This window comes from Lipotes vexillifer, unplaced genomic scaffold (assembly GCF_000442215.2).
Source record: "Lipotes vexillifer unplaced genomic scaffold, Lipotes_vexillifer_v1.1 scaffold818, whole genome shotgun sequence".
In the NCBI taxonomy this organism is placed as follows: domain Eukaryota; kingdom Metazoa; phylum Chordata; class Mammalia; order Artiodactyla; family Lipotidae; genus Lipotes; species Lipotes vexillifer.
This window is the reverse complement of record NW_006771890.1, coordinates 774,781-790,459: the sequence shown is the minus strand read 5'-3', so window position 1 is coordinate 790,459 and position 15,679 is coordinate 774,781. Positions and strand designations below refer to the sequence as shown.

The 15,679-nt window shown below is 45.4% G+C and overlaps 1 protein-coding gene across 1 annotated transcript in view; it reads left to right on the top strand.

The window, feature by feature from the left end:
- Positions 1-3,280: 3,280 nt before the first annotated feature.
- Positions 3,281-15,679, top strand: part of CHDH (choline dehydrogenase) — a 22,258-nt gene continuing 9,859 nt past the window's right edge. The window contains exons 1-4 of the mRNA XM_007447230.1: positions 3,281-4,043; positions 4,683-4,834; positions 5,596-5,725; positions 6,686-6,820. Of these exons, the coding sequence (XP_007447292.1) occupies positions 3,341-4,043; positions 4,683-4,834; positions 5,596-5,725; positions 6,686-6,820 (1,120 nt within the window). The 5' untranslated portion in view covers positions 3,281-3,340. The remainder of the gene's footprint in view (positions 4,044-4,682; positions 4,835-5,595; positions 5,726-6,685; positions 6,821-15,679) is intronic.

The window sequence follows — 15,679 nt, the reverse complement described above, 5'->3', positions numbered from 1 at the left end:
GCCTTCAGCTCAGCTTTCATCTTAGCAAGTTAATTTTCTAATTTTTCTTGGCTTCTCCTTATAGGTTCTAGTTCCTTTTTTACAGTAATCTGCATTTCTCTGATAGCCTTTCTTAATTCCTTCAGTGGTTTCATTTTCACGTCCTTTTTTTAAACATCTTTACTGGAGTGTAATTGCTTTACAATGTTGTGTTAGTTCACCTCTTTTTTGAATTTGGTGTCTGTTAGACTGAAGAGGTCTGTTTCATTGTTTGTTCCTTCAGGGGAATTCTCTTGGTCTTTTAACTGGTGGTGGTTCCTCTGCTTCTTCATTTTGCTTATATGTCTCTTACTCTGTGAGTTTAGGAGAAACAATTATCTACTGTAGTCTTGGAGAGCTATTTATATGCGGGAGCATCCCTACGTAACATGTATGGGTTTAATATTTTTTTGGTGTGAGGGCTGTTTTTGGTTTGGATGCTTGCTGTCTGTTTCCTTAGCGTGTGCTGGCCGTTATCCCCTTGACAGGGGGTGTGCAGGTGTGTGGCCCACGTGGGCTCCCGGAAAGGCAGGGGCAGTGTTTGGTGCCCAGTCAGGGGACCCTCAGTGGCAGCAACGGTCCATGCCCGCCTCTGGAGTCCAAGGTGGCAACGGTGGCTCGCACCTGCCCTCAGAGTTCCAGTAGGAGGTGCCCTACATGGAGAAAGAAGCTCCTATGGTGGCTCTGCCCCCTCTTTGCACGCCACCCAACAGTGGTGCCTTGTCTCTCTGGCGGGCCCAGGCTTCTTCCCATACTCCCTCGGTTGTGGTGAGCACACCCTGGCCCCCTCAGGCTGTCTTGACACAGCCAATCCCAGTCCTCTCCCTGGTCTGACCTCTGAAGCGCAAGCCCCAGCCCTCAGTCCCTGCCGCCAGTGAGGGGACTTAGTAGTGTGCAGAAACATTTCCTTTTTCACAGCTCCCCGCTGGGGGCACAGGTCCTGCCCCAATTCCTTTCTCTCTCTCTCTCTTTTTTTCTCTTGTCCTACTCACTGATGTGGAGATTTTCTTGCTCTTTTTTGTAAGCCTGAGGTCTTTTGCCAGCTTTCAGTAGGTGTTCTGTGAGGATCGTTCCACATGTAGATGTATTTCTGATGTATTTGCGGGAGAAGGTGAGCTTCCTGTCCTACTCCCCCACCATCTAGATCCGATCCTGTATTGTAAGTTTTCTGATGAGAAGTTTGCAGCCACTCTTAAATTTATTCCTCTGTACATATTTTTTTGGGGGGGGCAGCTGCTTTGATGATTTTTTTCTGGGGTTTCCGCAATTTGACTGTGATATACCTAGATGTGTTTCTCTTTGTATTGATCTTGCTGGGGATGCTGTAAGCTTTTTGAATCTCTGGTGTTTTTGTCTTGCATTAATATTGGGAAAGTCTTAGCAATTATCTCTTCAGATAGCTTTTCTCCCCTGTTCTTTCTCTGTCCTGCTCTGCCTCTCTCTCCCCTTCTCCCTCTGCTCCTCCTCTCTCCCTCTCCTCTTTTTTCCCTTTATCCCTTTCCTACTTCTGGGACTCCAGTTGTCTATACTTTAGACAGTGTGATATCATCCCATACTCTCAGTTGCTCTTTTCTCTCTCTCTCCCTCTTTCACTCCTTCTTCTCTTTATTTTTCCCTTTGGATAATTTTTATTAACCTAATGTTCCGTTTCACTTATTCTTTTCTCTTCTATGTCCAGTCAACTTATTCATTTCTGGTAATTAAAAATTTTTTTTTAATTTTTAGCAGTTCTGTTTGTGCCTTTTTTAATAGTTGCCAACTTTTTGCTGAAATTGCCTATCTGTTCAACATGTCCACCTTTTCAACTAAATCTTTTAAGATGTTAAACTTGGTTATTTTAAAGTCTTTGTTTGATAGTTCTAACATCTGGATGGGTCCCCTTGGTCTGGTTCTGTTAACTACTTTTCTCTTTATAATGCGTCATTTCTTTTTCTTATTTCTGTGTCTATTAATTTTTTTTTTTATTGAATGCGTGACCTTGTGTGTACCAGGATAGTAGGGACCGAGGTAAATAGCGTTTATGCCTAGAAAAGGGCATGCCTTTTATGCTATCAGGTCGTTAGTGTGGAGTGTTGAGTGTTGAGTCAACCCACTCCCGTTGAGGCGGGCTGGGACTACGCACACTGCCTGCCCTACTTCCGCAACGCGCAGGCGCACGAGCTGGGCGCCGGGAGGTACCGCGGCGGCAACGGTCCCCTGCGGGTGTCCCGGGGCAAGAGCGGCCACCCGCTGCACCGCGCATTCATTTTAGCTTTTAGGAGGCCTTGCTGCCTCTTTCTCCTGTGCCTGCAGGAATGGGGGTGGTGGTTGGGGTGGAACCTTTCTCTCCACTCTCACCTCTTAGTCTGCCTCCAGTGATAGGCTGCTGCTATTACTTGATATAGGCTCGTGGAAGGGGTCGAGGGACTTATCAGTGTTTTCCTGAGGTTTTCCAGTTCTCCTGTTGCAGCCTCAGTCTTGGGTGGGCCTTGTGTGCCTGAGCCTCATGGGTGGGGCTTTCTCAGAGGTTCCTGTGTCAGTGGAGGTCTTGATGGGATATCTCGGCTCTTTTCCACCTCTGTGCACTGAGCATGTTGGGATTAATATGAACATTGTTGGGAAAGGATCCTCCAGGAGTTACTGGTGTTTGTTAAAACTCCAGCACTCAACAGAGTGATCTTGAAAGATTGTAGCTCTGACCCCATCACCTGCTGGAAAGCCCTCTCATGCACTCTGGGGCCCTTAGGTCAAAGGCTTTGAGCTCTTTAGTCTCCAGCCTCTCATCCTGACCTTCCTTTGGTTATTTATGTAAGTCTTGTCTGTCTCCCTAGTCCCAGACCATCAGTTTTGAGATCAGATGCCTTGTTTTCTGAGTGTTGCTAGAGAGGAAATGGTGCCTGGCATGTGGTAGGGACTCAGCAACTGTCTTACTGTCTTGAACAGATTAGGAGTGAGGGTAAACCTGGAAAGCCCCTGCTTTCCAGCAGGTAGACTCCTGCCCGGCCTCCGGGTTCATGCACAGATGTCACAGGGAAGCCTTTCTGGGGACCTCCCCGCTCCAGTGCCCCCAGCCGTGTGCTCGTCGATCACACAGGACTGATATTCCTGCTTGTGCTTCGGCTCGTTCCTCCTGGTTCCCCAGGGCAGTGACGTGCCAGCCAGGCCTGCCCCACCCAGCGCCCGGCAGGCACCTGGTGGGCCTGCAGGGATCCTTTGCTGCCCTAGCTTTGGGCTGATTCTGCAGTGCGTGCTGAGTTGAACTTTTCAAAGCCTCTTTTTCTGTTTTAGGGAAAGTGAATCATCACATCCCCCCTGTGGAAGTAAGAGGACTTGGGCTGGAAGCATGTGGTGCATCCTTCGAGGCTGGAGGCGAGGGAGCCTGGGCCCTTGGGGAGCCCTGGGGCAGCACTGGCCCCGGGGCATCCATGCTCTGGCCAGCGAGCGCCCCCGGATTGGGGGTGAGTACAGCCACGTGGTGGTGGGTGCGGGCTCCGCTGGCTGCGTGCTGGCCGGCCGGCTGACGGAGGACCCCGACAAGCGAGTGCTGCTGCTGGAGGCCGGGCCCAAGGACGTGTACGCGGGGAGCAAGCGGCTCCTGTGGAAGATCCACATGCCCGCAGCCCTCGTGGCCAACCTGTGTGATGACAGGTACAACTGGTGCTACCACACGGAGCCGCAGCCGGGCCTGGACGGCCGCGTGCTGTACTGGCCACGTGGCCGGGTCTGGGGCGGCTCATCGTCGCTCAATGCCATGGTCTACGTCCGCGGGCACGCCGAGGACTACGAGCGCTGGCAGCGGGAGGGCGCGGCGGGCTGGGACTACGCGCACTGCCTGCCCTACTTCCGCAAGGCGCAGGCGCACGAGCTGGGCGCCGGGAGGTACCGCGGCGGCGACGGTCCCCTGCGGGTGTCCCGGGGCAAGAGCGGCCACCCGCTGCACCGCGCATTCCTGGAGGCGGCGCAGGAGGCCGGCTACCCCCTCACCGAGGACGTGAACGGCTTCCAGCAAGAGGGCTTCGGCTGGATGGATATGACCATCCACGAAGGTATCGCGAGGCCTCCGATTCCCCATCTCCCAGGTTCCTCCTCTAAAAACGAAACGCTACTCTATCACAGTCCCGACCCTCCTGTCCCCACCTGTCATGGTCAGTAAGTGTGGACAGACTGGGGCTGGTTTGAGGTGGAGGGGATGTGACGGATTACACTGGCTACAGGCCACAGAATACCATTCAAAGCCAATGAGAAGTGACTCGGAGATGGTGACCCCTTGGGCATCCTCTGGGCCTTGTTGGTGTGGAATGAAGAGGCAGCTCTCCGGCCACACAGCCCCAAGTTTTAAAGCCTTACAGATGGGCGTACCGAGGCACAGAGCAGTGACGGGCCTTGCAGCAGGGCAGAGGCAAGGCCCGGGTGGACCCAGGGCTCTCATTATCAGCCGCTCCTGGTCTCTGTCGTCCTGTCAAGGGTGAGGGATGTTTTCGCACCTGCATCCAGGGGCCCCAGGTAGATGTGGATGTCAGTTGGACAGGGTATTTTGGTCTCAGCCTTCCTTTGAAGGCAGAGCTTGCACAGTCGGGGGAAGGGCAAATTCCCTCTTTCTGCAGTCCTTCCCTACCTCCCCCTCCACGATAGGTGCCTAGGGAACAGGCTGGGGCTGTGACTGATCTCCTTGCTCTGTCCTGCAGGCAAGCGCTGGAGCACGGCCTGTGCGTACCTGCATCCGGCACTGAGCCGCCCCACCCTCACGGCTGAGACCCAGACACTTGTGAGCAGGGTGCTGTTTGAAGGTACCCGTGCAGTGGGTGTGGAGTACATCAAGAACGGCCAGAGCCACAGGGTGAGTGAATGACCACCACATGGGCAACTCACATGGCAGGGAGGGAGTGGGCAGTGACCCCGTGGTCATGCTCAGTCAGTGTGGGTGGGCAGTGTGGTGTGAGTCATGTCCTTGTCTCCATCAACATGATGATAAGGAGTGAGCGGCTGGTGGCAACAGCCTGAAAGACTGTCCCCAGGAGGTGGTGGCCTGGCAGAGGTGGGGAAGCCCCAGTCTAGCCACCTGCAAAGGGCCCGTGGTGCCTGGGCATGAGTGCCCCCCATGAACCTCTTTCCTCTGTTGCCTTCCACACTTGTCCAGAAATTGATAGGTTTATATTAGAGGCTTTAAAAACCATACCTGTAATCACACTCCCTATTTCTGCACTGTGCTGTTTTCCACTTAGCATGTGGGGATTGTTCTGCATCCCACATGAAGATCTTGCTCACCGTGTGCTTTATTTAAACTGCTTGTTTGAGTGCCTGCTTCCATTTATCTCATTTAAGCTCTACAGTCCTGTTTTTAAGACCATCGTTACTGTCAGGCTGTTGCAGAATATATCAGAGTATGAACCACACTTGATTTATGATCACACACACCCACAGCTGCACGTGTGGGCTACTTTCACCTAGTGGCGCCCTGAGCATCCTATTCCTTGCTCTGGAGCCTGTGGGCAGGATCCCCACCCACCATGTGGGTACGTCATGCCCAGGCCATACTCTTGGGGTTCTGACTGGCTTTTCTGGGAAAGTGTGACCTGCATGGCCCCTCGCCTCTTCCAGGCTTACGCCAGCAAGGAGGTGATTCTGAGTGGAGGTGCCATCAACTCTCCACAGCTGCTCATGTTGTCAGGCGTGGGCAATGCAGACGACCTCAAGCAACTGGGCATCCCGGTGGTGTGCCACCTTCCTGGTGAGCTCCCTTCCCCACTGCGCCCCGAAGGTGTCCCTGTTAAATAAAAGTTTATTATATTTTATTAGCATGGAGTGGGGAGGGGACAGGAGTCAGGGCTCCTCAGAACTGTCACATTGTTCCCGCGAGCCTGAAGGCCCCCCAGGCCTCGCTGGACTCCTACCCCCAGCGAAACCCCAAGCTTTTGTGTTGTTTTCCTCCCTTCCCCAGACATCCCATCCCTCTCAGCAGCGAGGCACCTCTAGCAGGGAGCATCTGCCCGTAAAGCCCACTGGGCCAGGCTCAGGCAGGTCAACGGGGCAGCCGTGTGGCAAGAGGGGTCCGGGCCTTTGTGTTTTCCATCCTCAGGACACACCAGCTACCCTGACATGCTGTTCATGTTCATATGGTTCTCCCAGGCCTAATATTCATTTCATAGACTGTTGGTGATGCCCTTTGGAGCCGGGCCCTGTCCCTCTTGCCCTGTCTTACAACTCAAGCTCCCAGAGCTTGAAGCTTTATCATAAGAGGTCTTTGAAAGTGCTGGTCCATGACAGTGACCTGCCCAGTGTCCCCTTGAGCTTGGATGGGCTCATGCCGGGTCTGCACAGCATGACAGGCCTGCTTCCCTCCTTCCCCAGGCCAGGGGTGAGGGTGCAGGGTCAGCCATTCCGGGACAGCTCACTGAGTGGTGCCAGCTGGAGGCGTGGGCACTGCCCCGGTAGAGGGTGCTGCCTAGCAGGAAGGCACCTGGATGGTTACAGGTGCTGCCCTGGGAGCGAGTGTCAAGGGCAGGCAGCTTTGGCAGCATCTGAGAGGGCCAGACATGGCTGGGAGTGAGGGAGTGGTGTCCCTGGGAATGAGCATGAGCTGGCCTGGCAGATAAGTGGGTGGAGGAAAAGTTTTCAAAACCGGGGGATGTTGAGAGGCCAGCTAAGCCCCTTTGGGAGACATTTTCCTAGCTACCCGCTCTGGTTTCAGGAGTTGGCCAGAACCTCCAAGACCATCTGGAGATATACATCCAGCAGGCGTGCACCTCCCCCATCACCCTCCATTCAGCACAGAAGCCCTTGAGGAAGGTCCTGATTGGCCTGGAGTGGCTCTGGAAGTTCACAGGTGGGTGTGCTCATCCATGACTTTGGGAGAGATGTTCTGTGCGCAGCACAGCCTCCCTGCTGAGACGCTTAGCCCGGGCTGTGGCTCCAGATTGCTGGTTCAAAGCTGAGCTATATGCCATTTATTTCAGCTCTCTGAGCCTCAGTTTTCCCATCTGCAAAATGGGGATATGCCGTTCCTGTGTGGCAGGTTGGTGTGAGGACCAGACGCGATACACAGGGCTTGCCCGGGGTGAGACTCTGCAGGGGCTGGGTGCTGCCCTTCCCGATGGATGGATAGGTATGGCCTCATCCTGGACACTGCCTGGGGCCCAGGGGGCCAGGAGAAAATGCAGAGAAAGGGCACTTGATGCTGGACTACAGCTTCTGTTTCTCAGCATTTTCCATGCGGTTTCTAGCTGGGTCTCGGCGTACTGGGCTTGGCCAGGAAGTAGTGCTTGGAAATCTTACTCACTCAGCATTTCTCGCGCACCTACCGTGTGCTGTGCTACGTGGTGAGGAGTGCTAATAAGGCAGGTTTTCTTAGGGGGTTTACGCTCTAGTGGAGACAATGGAAGGAAACTCAGTAAACATGCTAAGTTTTAAGTACAGTGAAGGAATAATTTAAACTAGAGAATGGTGGCAGCGGGTCTGTTTCTTAGGCAGGAAGAATACGTGCAAAGGCCCCGGGGCTAGGCATTGGGTGTGCCTGAAGAATGAATTTGTTGGGCCAGGGAGACTGCAGCACCTTGAGGAGGAGGCGGTGCAGCAGGTGTTGCAGGGCCTTCCAGGGCCGGAGAGTAAGCTCTTGTCCAACACTCGGAAAGGAACTGTCCGATGAGACACACGTACTGACAAAGCAAACGACTTTATTGGGAAGGAACCCCAAGGCACAGAGCCTGGGGGAACCCAGGAGAACTGCTCTGCCACGTGCCTAGCAGGCTCAGGTTTTATGGGAACGGGGTCAGTTTCCGGGTTGTCTCTGGCCAGTCATCTCGCTTGGCCCGTAGTCTGACTCAGGGTCCTTCCAGGTGGTGCGTGCGTCTCTCAGCCAAGATGGATTCCAGCGAGGAGGACTCTGGGAGATTGGTCTTCTCCTCCCTCTTTTGCGCCTCCCGAATTCTCCTGGGAGGTATGTTAGCTTTACTGTTGAGACTTCTCGTTTTGATGCTAATGCCCCTCAAATTATGAAAATTATTAATATTACTGCCGTTACTGAAATAAATGAGCCTATGGATGAGACAGTATTTCATGTTGTGTATGCATCTGGGTAGTCGGAACATTGTCATGGTATTCCAGGTAGACCTAGGAAATGTTGTGGGAAGAAGGTTATATTTACAGCTACAAAGTGAATTTTTGCTCATGTTGAGTTGAGTGTATAACCTGAGAGAATAGTGGGAATCAATGTACGAAGGCTCCCATAATAGTGAATACTGCTCCTGTTGATAATATGTAGCGGAAGTGTGCGACTACATAATGTGTATCGTGAAGGACAATGTCTAGTGATGAGTTAGCTAGGACAATTCCTGTTAATTCACTTACTGCAAAAAGGAAAATGAAGCCTAGGGCTCGTATTATGGTGGGAGATCATTTGATATTACCTCCACGAAGGGTTGCTAGTCAACTAAATACTTTTGCTCCTGTGGAAATAGCAATAATTATAATGGCTGATGTAAAATATGCTCGTGTGTCAACATCTGTACCTACCGTAAACATATGGTGAGCTCATACAATGAATCCTAAAACTTCGATTGATATATGGCTCATACTTACCTATATATCCAAAAGGCTCTTTTTCCTGAATAATAATTTACAATATGTGAGATTATTCCAAGTCCAGGTAAAATCAGAATATAGACTTCAGGTTGTCCGAAGAATCAGAACAGGTGTTGATATAAGATTGGATCACCGCCCCGCCCCCCGCACGGCGGGGTCAAAAAAGGTTGTGTTTAGGTTTCGGTCTGTTAATAGCGTAGTAATCCTGGCTGCTAATACAGGTAATGATAATAGCAGCAATACAGCTGTAATTAAAACTGACCATTACAAATAGTGGTGTTTGATGTTGGGGTACAGTGCGTGGCTTTATATTAATAATTGTAGTAATAAAATTAATAGCACCTAAAATTGAGGAGACACCTGCTAGATGTAGGGAAAAGATAGTAAGGTCTACTGAAGCTCCAGCATGGGCTAGGTTTCCAGCTAAGGGTGGATATACAGTTCAGCCTGTACCGGCACCGGCTTCAACTATTGATGATGCAAGCAGTAGTAGGAAGGAGGGCAGAAGTAATCAGAAGCTTGTATGATTCATATGGGGAAAGGCTATATCGGGTGCCCCAGCATTAGTGGGACTAGTCAGTTTCCGAAGCCTCCAATTGTGATAGGCATAACTATAAAAAAAATTATTACAAATGCATGGGCTGTTAGAGGTTCATTGTAAATCTGATCACCTCCTAGCAGTGTGCCAGGTTAGCCTAATTCAGCATGAATATACAGGCTTAAGGCAGTGTCTACTATTCCAGCGCAAGCACCAAACAGTAAATATAAGGTACTGCTATCTTTATGGTTAGTTAAGAATCGTCAGCTATTTATGAATGTAGGTAAAATGGCTGAGTAAGCATTAGACTGTAAATCTAAAGACAGGGGTTGAGTCCTCTTTTTGCCAAGCGCTGTGGTGAATTTTACATATTGTGTTGCAAATTCAGAGAAGCAGCTTCAATTCTGCTGGGGCTTCTTGCGCTTTTTTTTTTTTTTTTTCTTTCTTTCAGAATCAATCTGGATTCTGAATTGTTTGTATAAGACTTTTATTTACCTTCTTAAATGACAAATGTAGCCAAATATTTTTGTTAGGAGAATTACTAAAATTACTCCTCAGGTAGAAACATTTCTCTCTGCAGTGCTGGGTCATTTGATTTTCGAAGTTTAGAATTCAAAAAGACCAAGTAGGAAGAAACTTTAGATTCTCATCCAACTTTTAGATTTTATGCAATTGAAAATAAAAAGCCAAAAATGTAAGATCATTTGCCAAAAGCCATGCATTTATACTTTTCAAATGATTATTTATATTAATAATGTTGTTAACAAGATTAAATTAAGCTATAGCCAAGCTATAGAGTACAGGCAGTGTCCTAGGGTTAGGTTTGGTGAATAAATTCAGAGAAGCAGCTTCAATTTTGCTGGGGCTTTTTGCGCTTTTGTTTATTTTTTTTTCTTTCTCTCAGCAGGAGAAGTAGATGGAAGCCAGTTGACTAGGGTATTTAGGTGTTAACTAAGTTTCGTGGGAAATGTAATCCCCCCAATCTAGTGAGGATTTAGCTTAAAGTGTTGATTTGCATTCAACTGATGTAGGATATAGTCTTAAAATCCTTATTGAGCAGGAATTAAGTAACTTATACTTGCTTAGTGCTTTGAAGGCTCCTGGTCTGTGTAACCTAAATTCCTAGTCCAATACTGAAAGGATTGGTGTAAGGGATAAGAGTATTGTGGATATTACAGTCACTGTTGGTAGGAAAGTTGTTTTGTCAAATCACATTGGCATTTCACTTTTAGATTATTCATAGAGGGAAATCTAGTTAGTGCTGTAGAACACGTGAGTTGTCTGTACAAGTGTAGATTGAGTAACGCTGTGACAGCTATTAGTGTGGGTAAAATAATATTGTTATTTTTTGTTTTTTCTTGAATGAGTATTCATTTTGGCATAAATCCTGATAGTGGAGGAAGACCTCCTATTGATAATAGGGTGATGAGAATGAGGGTTGTAATAATGGGCATTTTATTTTGTGTGTGGTAGTGTGGTGGTGACTGAGCTGTAAATGAATAGTATGAATATGGTTAAGTGTTGTTACGATATATATTAGTAGGTTCAGGATTGTTATAGTTGGGTTTTACGATATAATGGCTGTTACTCACCCTATGTGAGCAATTGATGAATAAGCTGTAATTTTTCATTGTTGGGTTTGGTTTAGTTCACCTCATCCTCCGATTATAATAGATGGTATGGATATGGATAATATTAGGTTTAGGCTGATGGATGGTGAGATTTGGTATCATACTGACAAGGGTGCAAGTTTTTGTCATGTTAATAAGATGAAGCATGCTGTTAATGAGATGCCTTGTGTAACTTCAGGTACTCAGAAGTGGAATGGAGATAGTCCTGGTTTTATGGTTAGGGCTATTGCTATTACTATAGATGCTGTTGGATTAAAGATTTTTGTAATAGTTCCTTGGCTGGAGTATATTAGGTTAATGATAACGGCTATTACAAGTAATATGGATTCGGTAGCTGTGTTAGAAAATATTTAGTGGATGCCTCTATAGCTTATGTGGTAAACTTTTTTTTATTGTAATGCGAATAATGGCTGGTATATTTACTTCAAAACCGATTCAATTAAGTAGTCAGTGGGAGCTTGTTATTACAATTATGGTCCCTGAGATAATGGTTGTTAGGATGATGAGAAAGATGATGGAGTTTAATAGTACGAGAAGGATATAAACCAACATTTTCGGGGCATGGGCCCAATAACTTATTTAACTGACCTTACTGTATATTATGGAGTAATGTGGTAGCACGAAGAATTTTGAATTCTTAAGCGTAGGTTCAGTTCCTATGATTCTAGAAATAAGAGCGTTTAAACCTCTATAGCTTATTCTATCACAGTAAGTCTTTTATCAGACATATTTCTTATGTTTGTGGAGGAATGCCTGATGTTATAATAGGTAGTGAGACATGTCCTATGCATATGGCTAGCGTTAGTAGTCAGAAGTTTTTTCAAAGTAAATGTATTAGTTGATCGTATCAGAGTCGCGAGTAGGATGCTTGAATTCATAGGAAAGAAATTGTTAGTAATGGTGTTTTGATGATAAGGTTGATTTTGTATAGTTCTGGTATGTAGGGGTTATGGAACGCTCTTAGAAATAGGATTGTTGAGAAAATGTTTATTATGATAATGTTGGCGTATTCTGCTAAGAAGAATGTGACAAATGGGCCTGCTGCATATTCTGTGTTGAAGCCTGATACAGGTTCAGATTCTCCTTCTGTTAGGTCAAAGGGAGCTCGGTTAGTTTCTGCTCGAGTGGAAATAAACCATACTATTATAGCTAAGGGTCATGATGGGAAAATTTTTCATAAATGCTCTTGTGTTGTGATGGAGGTTGAGAGGGTAAAAGGCCTGCTTCTTAAGAGGACTGATTGATAAAAGAATAATTGCTAGAGTTACTTCATATGAAATTGTTTGTGCTCCTGCTTGTAGGGCTTCAGTTAATGCGTATTTTGAGTTGGAAGCCCATCCGGATCATAAAATGGAGTATACAGCTAGGCTTGATATAGCTAGCATAAATAATACTCCTAGATTTATATTAATAAGTGGGTAGGGGAATTCATATGTTTAGGGCTAGGGTTGGTGCAATGATAAATACGGAAATGGAGGATGTAGCTGGTCGTAGTGGTTCTTTAGTGAATAATTAGACGGCATCAGTAATGGGCTGTAGTAGGCCACATGGTCCTACGGTATTTGGCCCTTTTTGAAGTTGCATATAACCTAAAATTTTTCGTTCAATTAATGTTAGGAATGCTACGGCTAGAAGAATGGGGATAACAAGTATTAAGATATTAATTATAAACATTTTGTTAAGGGAGAGGATTTGAACCTCTGGTTATAAAGGTTTAAGTTTTATGCAATTACCAGGCTCTGCCCCACCTTAACAAACCCTGGTCTTGAGTAATATATTATATGTATTAATTAAATTAAGATTATATCATTAATTGGTTTTAAGGCACTTTTTAAAGTGGGCCTTATTTCTCTTGTCCTTTCATACTGGGAGAACTATATGGTAGATGGAAACCGGTCTGAACTCAGATCATGTAGGACTTTAATCACTGAACAAACAAACCTTTAATAGCGGTTACAGCATTGGGGTGTCCTGATCCAACATCGGGGTCATAAACCCGACTGTTGATACGAACTCTAGAATAGGATTGAGTTGTTATCCCTAGGGTAACTTGTTGATCGGTTTTTTGGATCAATTAGTGATGATATGTTTTGATTGGTGAGTCTAGACTTTAATCACGCAGAGCCTTTTTTGTGTTCCAAGGTCACCCCAACCAAAATTGTCACCCCATATAAAATTTTGTTATCCCTTGGTGGTTTGGTTAGGTTTTTTTTGCTTAATTAATTAAAGTTCCATAGGGCCTTCTCGTCTTATTTTGTTATTCCCACCTCTTCACGGTAAGGTCAACTTCACTGATTGAAAGTAAGAGACAGTAAAACCCTCGTGTGGCCATTCGTACAAGTCCTTATTTAGAGAACATGCTACCTTTGTATGGTCAGGATACTGTGGCCATTTAACGGTTGTCACTGGCCAGGCAGTGCCTCTAATACGAGTTATGCTAGAGGTGATGTTTTTGGTAAACAGACAGGGTTTGCGTTCGCCAAGTTCTTTTTACTTTTTTTACTCTTTCCTTGAGTGCCTGCCTGTGTTGGATTAACAGTGTTTAATGAATAATTTAATGTTGAGTTGTATTTATTTACTGTTAATTATCAGTATATTATTAGTTACTGATGTAAACTTATGCAAGGAGAAATACTTCTTGTTGCTCATAATAACAGTATTACCTCTGTCGGTCAATAGATTAGTCTAGTACAAATCCAGGAGTTGATTTGCTTGTTACTGGTATTAAAGTTATTGTTGAGCTTGAACACTTTCTTAATTGGTGGCTGCTTTTAAGCCAACTATGGTGTTGTTTGCCTTTACTCTCTAGATAAGATTGTATCCATTTCTAAAAAGCTGTACCTATTTAGGTAACATTGTAAAATGCATTAAAATTTATAATTATTTTGGTAATTTTTAAAGTTGAACTGAAATTCTTTTCCTGGACAACCAGCTATCACCAGGCTCGTTAGGTTTGTCACCTCTACTTATAAATCTTCTATTTTGCTACACAGATGAGTTTGTTCTAATAAACTGTTCATAAGTAGCTCGTCTGGTCTCGCCGTATTTAACTTAAGTTCTTTGTTAAGGTTCCCTAGTTTAAATCATTATGCGAAAGTTACAAGGGGTAAACTTTGCTTTTTGTTACGTTTAATGCTTTTTTCATCATTCCCTTACAGTACCTTCTGTATAGCACCAGAGGATATTTTAAATTTCTATCCCCTATACGTTAAATGTTGAGTGAATGTTTTATTTAGTCTGCTTATATTAGTAGATACGGGGAGAGGTGTTGGGCTGGATTTCATTCAGAGTATTCATAAATTATGAAATCTAGGTGTAAACTAGGTGCTTTATTTAAGCTACGCTTTGATTTATCCAAGCTCACTTTCCAGTATGCTTGTTACGACTTGTCTCCTCTTGTATGATTAGTATTTGCTAATAGATTATAGGAAGTTATTATAATACTTGATGAGGGTGACGGGCAGTGTGTGCGTGCTTCATGGCCTTATTCAATTAAGCACTCGATTCTTAATTTTCTACTAAATCCTCCTTTGGTTTTTAGTTTTCATAATTCGTGTGTGCGAAATATATTCTTGAAGTAGAAAATGTTAGCCCATTTCTTCCCATCCTATAGGTTATACCTTGACCTAACGTTTTTATGTATGATAATTATGCTTACTTTTATTCTTTTTTAGAGTTTGCTGAAGATGGTGGTAACATAGATTGAATTAGCAAGGGTTGGTGAGGTTTATCGGGGTTTATCGATTATAAAACAGGCTCCTCTGGAAGGGTGGGAAGCACAGCCCAGTCCTCTGAGTTTCAAGCTGTTGCTAGTAGAACTCTGGCAAATAGTTTTGTTCTTGTAGTTGTTTGGGTTTGGGGCTAAGCATAGTGGGGTATCTAATCCCAGTTTGGGTCTTAGCTGTCCTGTAGTCAGGAAATACTAGAGTCACCTTCGTAGTCAATTTTAGTTATGGCCTTTTACAGCTTAGTTAAAATTTAACTTCATTTTATATCACTCTTTCTTTAACGCACTTTACACCGAGTTTCTATTAATTTGGGTTAATCATATGACCACGGTGGCTGGCAGAAAATTTCCCAACCCTAGTTAATATAACTTAGTCGAACTTTCGTTTATGGCTTAATTTTTATCACTGCTGTTTCCCATGGGGTGTGGTTAAGCAAGGCGTTATGAGCCACTCATATTAGTGTGCTTGATGCCTGCTCCTTTCAATCTTAATGATTTAGAGGGCATTCTCACTGGGGCACAGATGCTTACATGTGAATTTTGTGAAAAATTAATAGAAAGGCTGGGACCACACCTATGTGTTTATGGACTTGGTAAACTCATCTGGGCATTTTCAGTGCCTTGCTTTAGATTTTAAGCTACACTAACAAGCTGTTTTTACATAGTGAAGTAATATGTATATGGTTGGTTTATGTCGGATTTAGTGTTAAAATTTTGATAAAAGTGGTCTATATAAATGGTAAATATCTAAGTAGTTGATTGGTATGACTGGGGTTTATTTTCTAGGTCTATCTAATTCTGAGCATTCAGTTCATGTTTCTCGAGCAGACAGCTAAGTTCCATGTATTTATATGTTTTTGCCTTGTTTTGGGGGTTTGGCAAGGCATTATAGGCATGTAGAGCATGGGATTTAGTGGGGGGTAAAGAGGGTTTGTTAAACAGGTCATTCATCTGTTTACTGCATGTGTGTGTGTACGTACGTGTACGTGTGTGTATGTGTGTCCATGTGTGTCCGTAATTTCCTTATGGCCTGTAACTGATGTTGGTAAATAATATTCAATTAAAGTCCAGCTACAATTTATTTGACTGTGTGAAGGCCTCAGATGGCCATAGCTGAGTCACAGCATCCCTTTAAAAATTAAAAATTAGCAAATGCATGAAATCACAGTTATGTGTAAGCGTGGGCTGATTAGTCGTTGGTCCGACGAG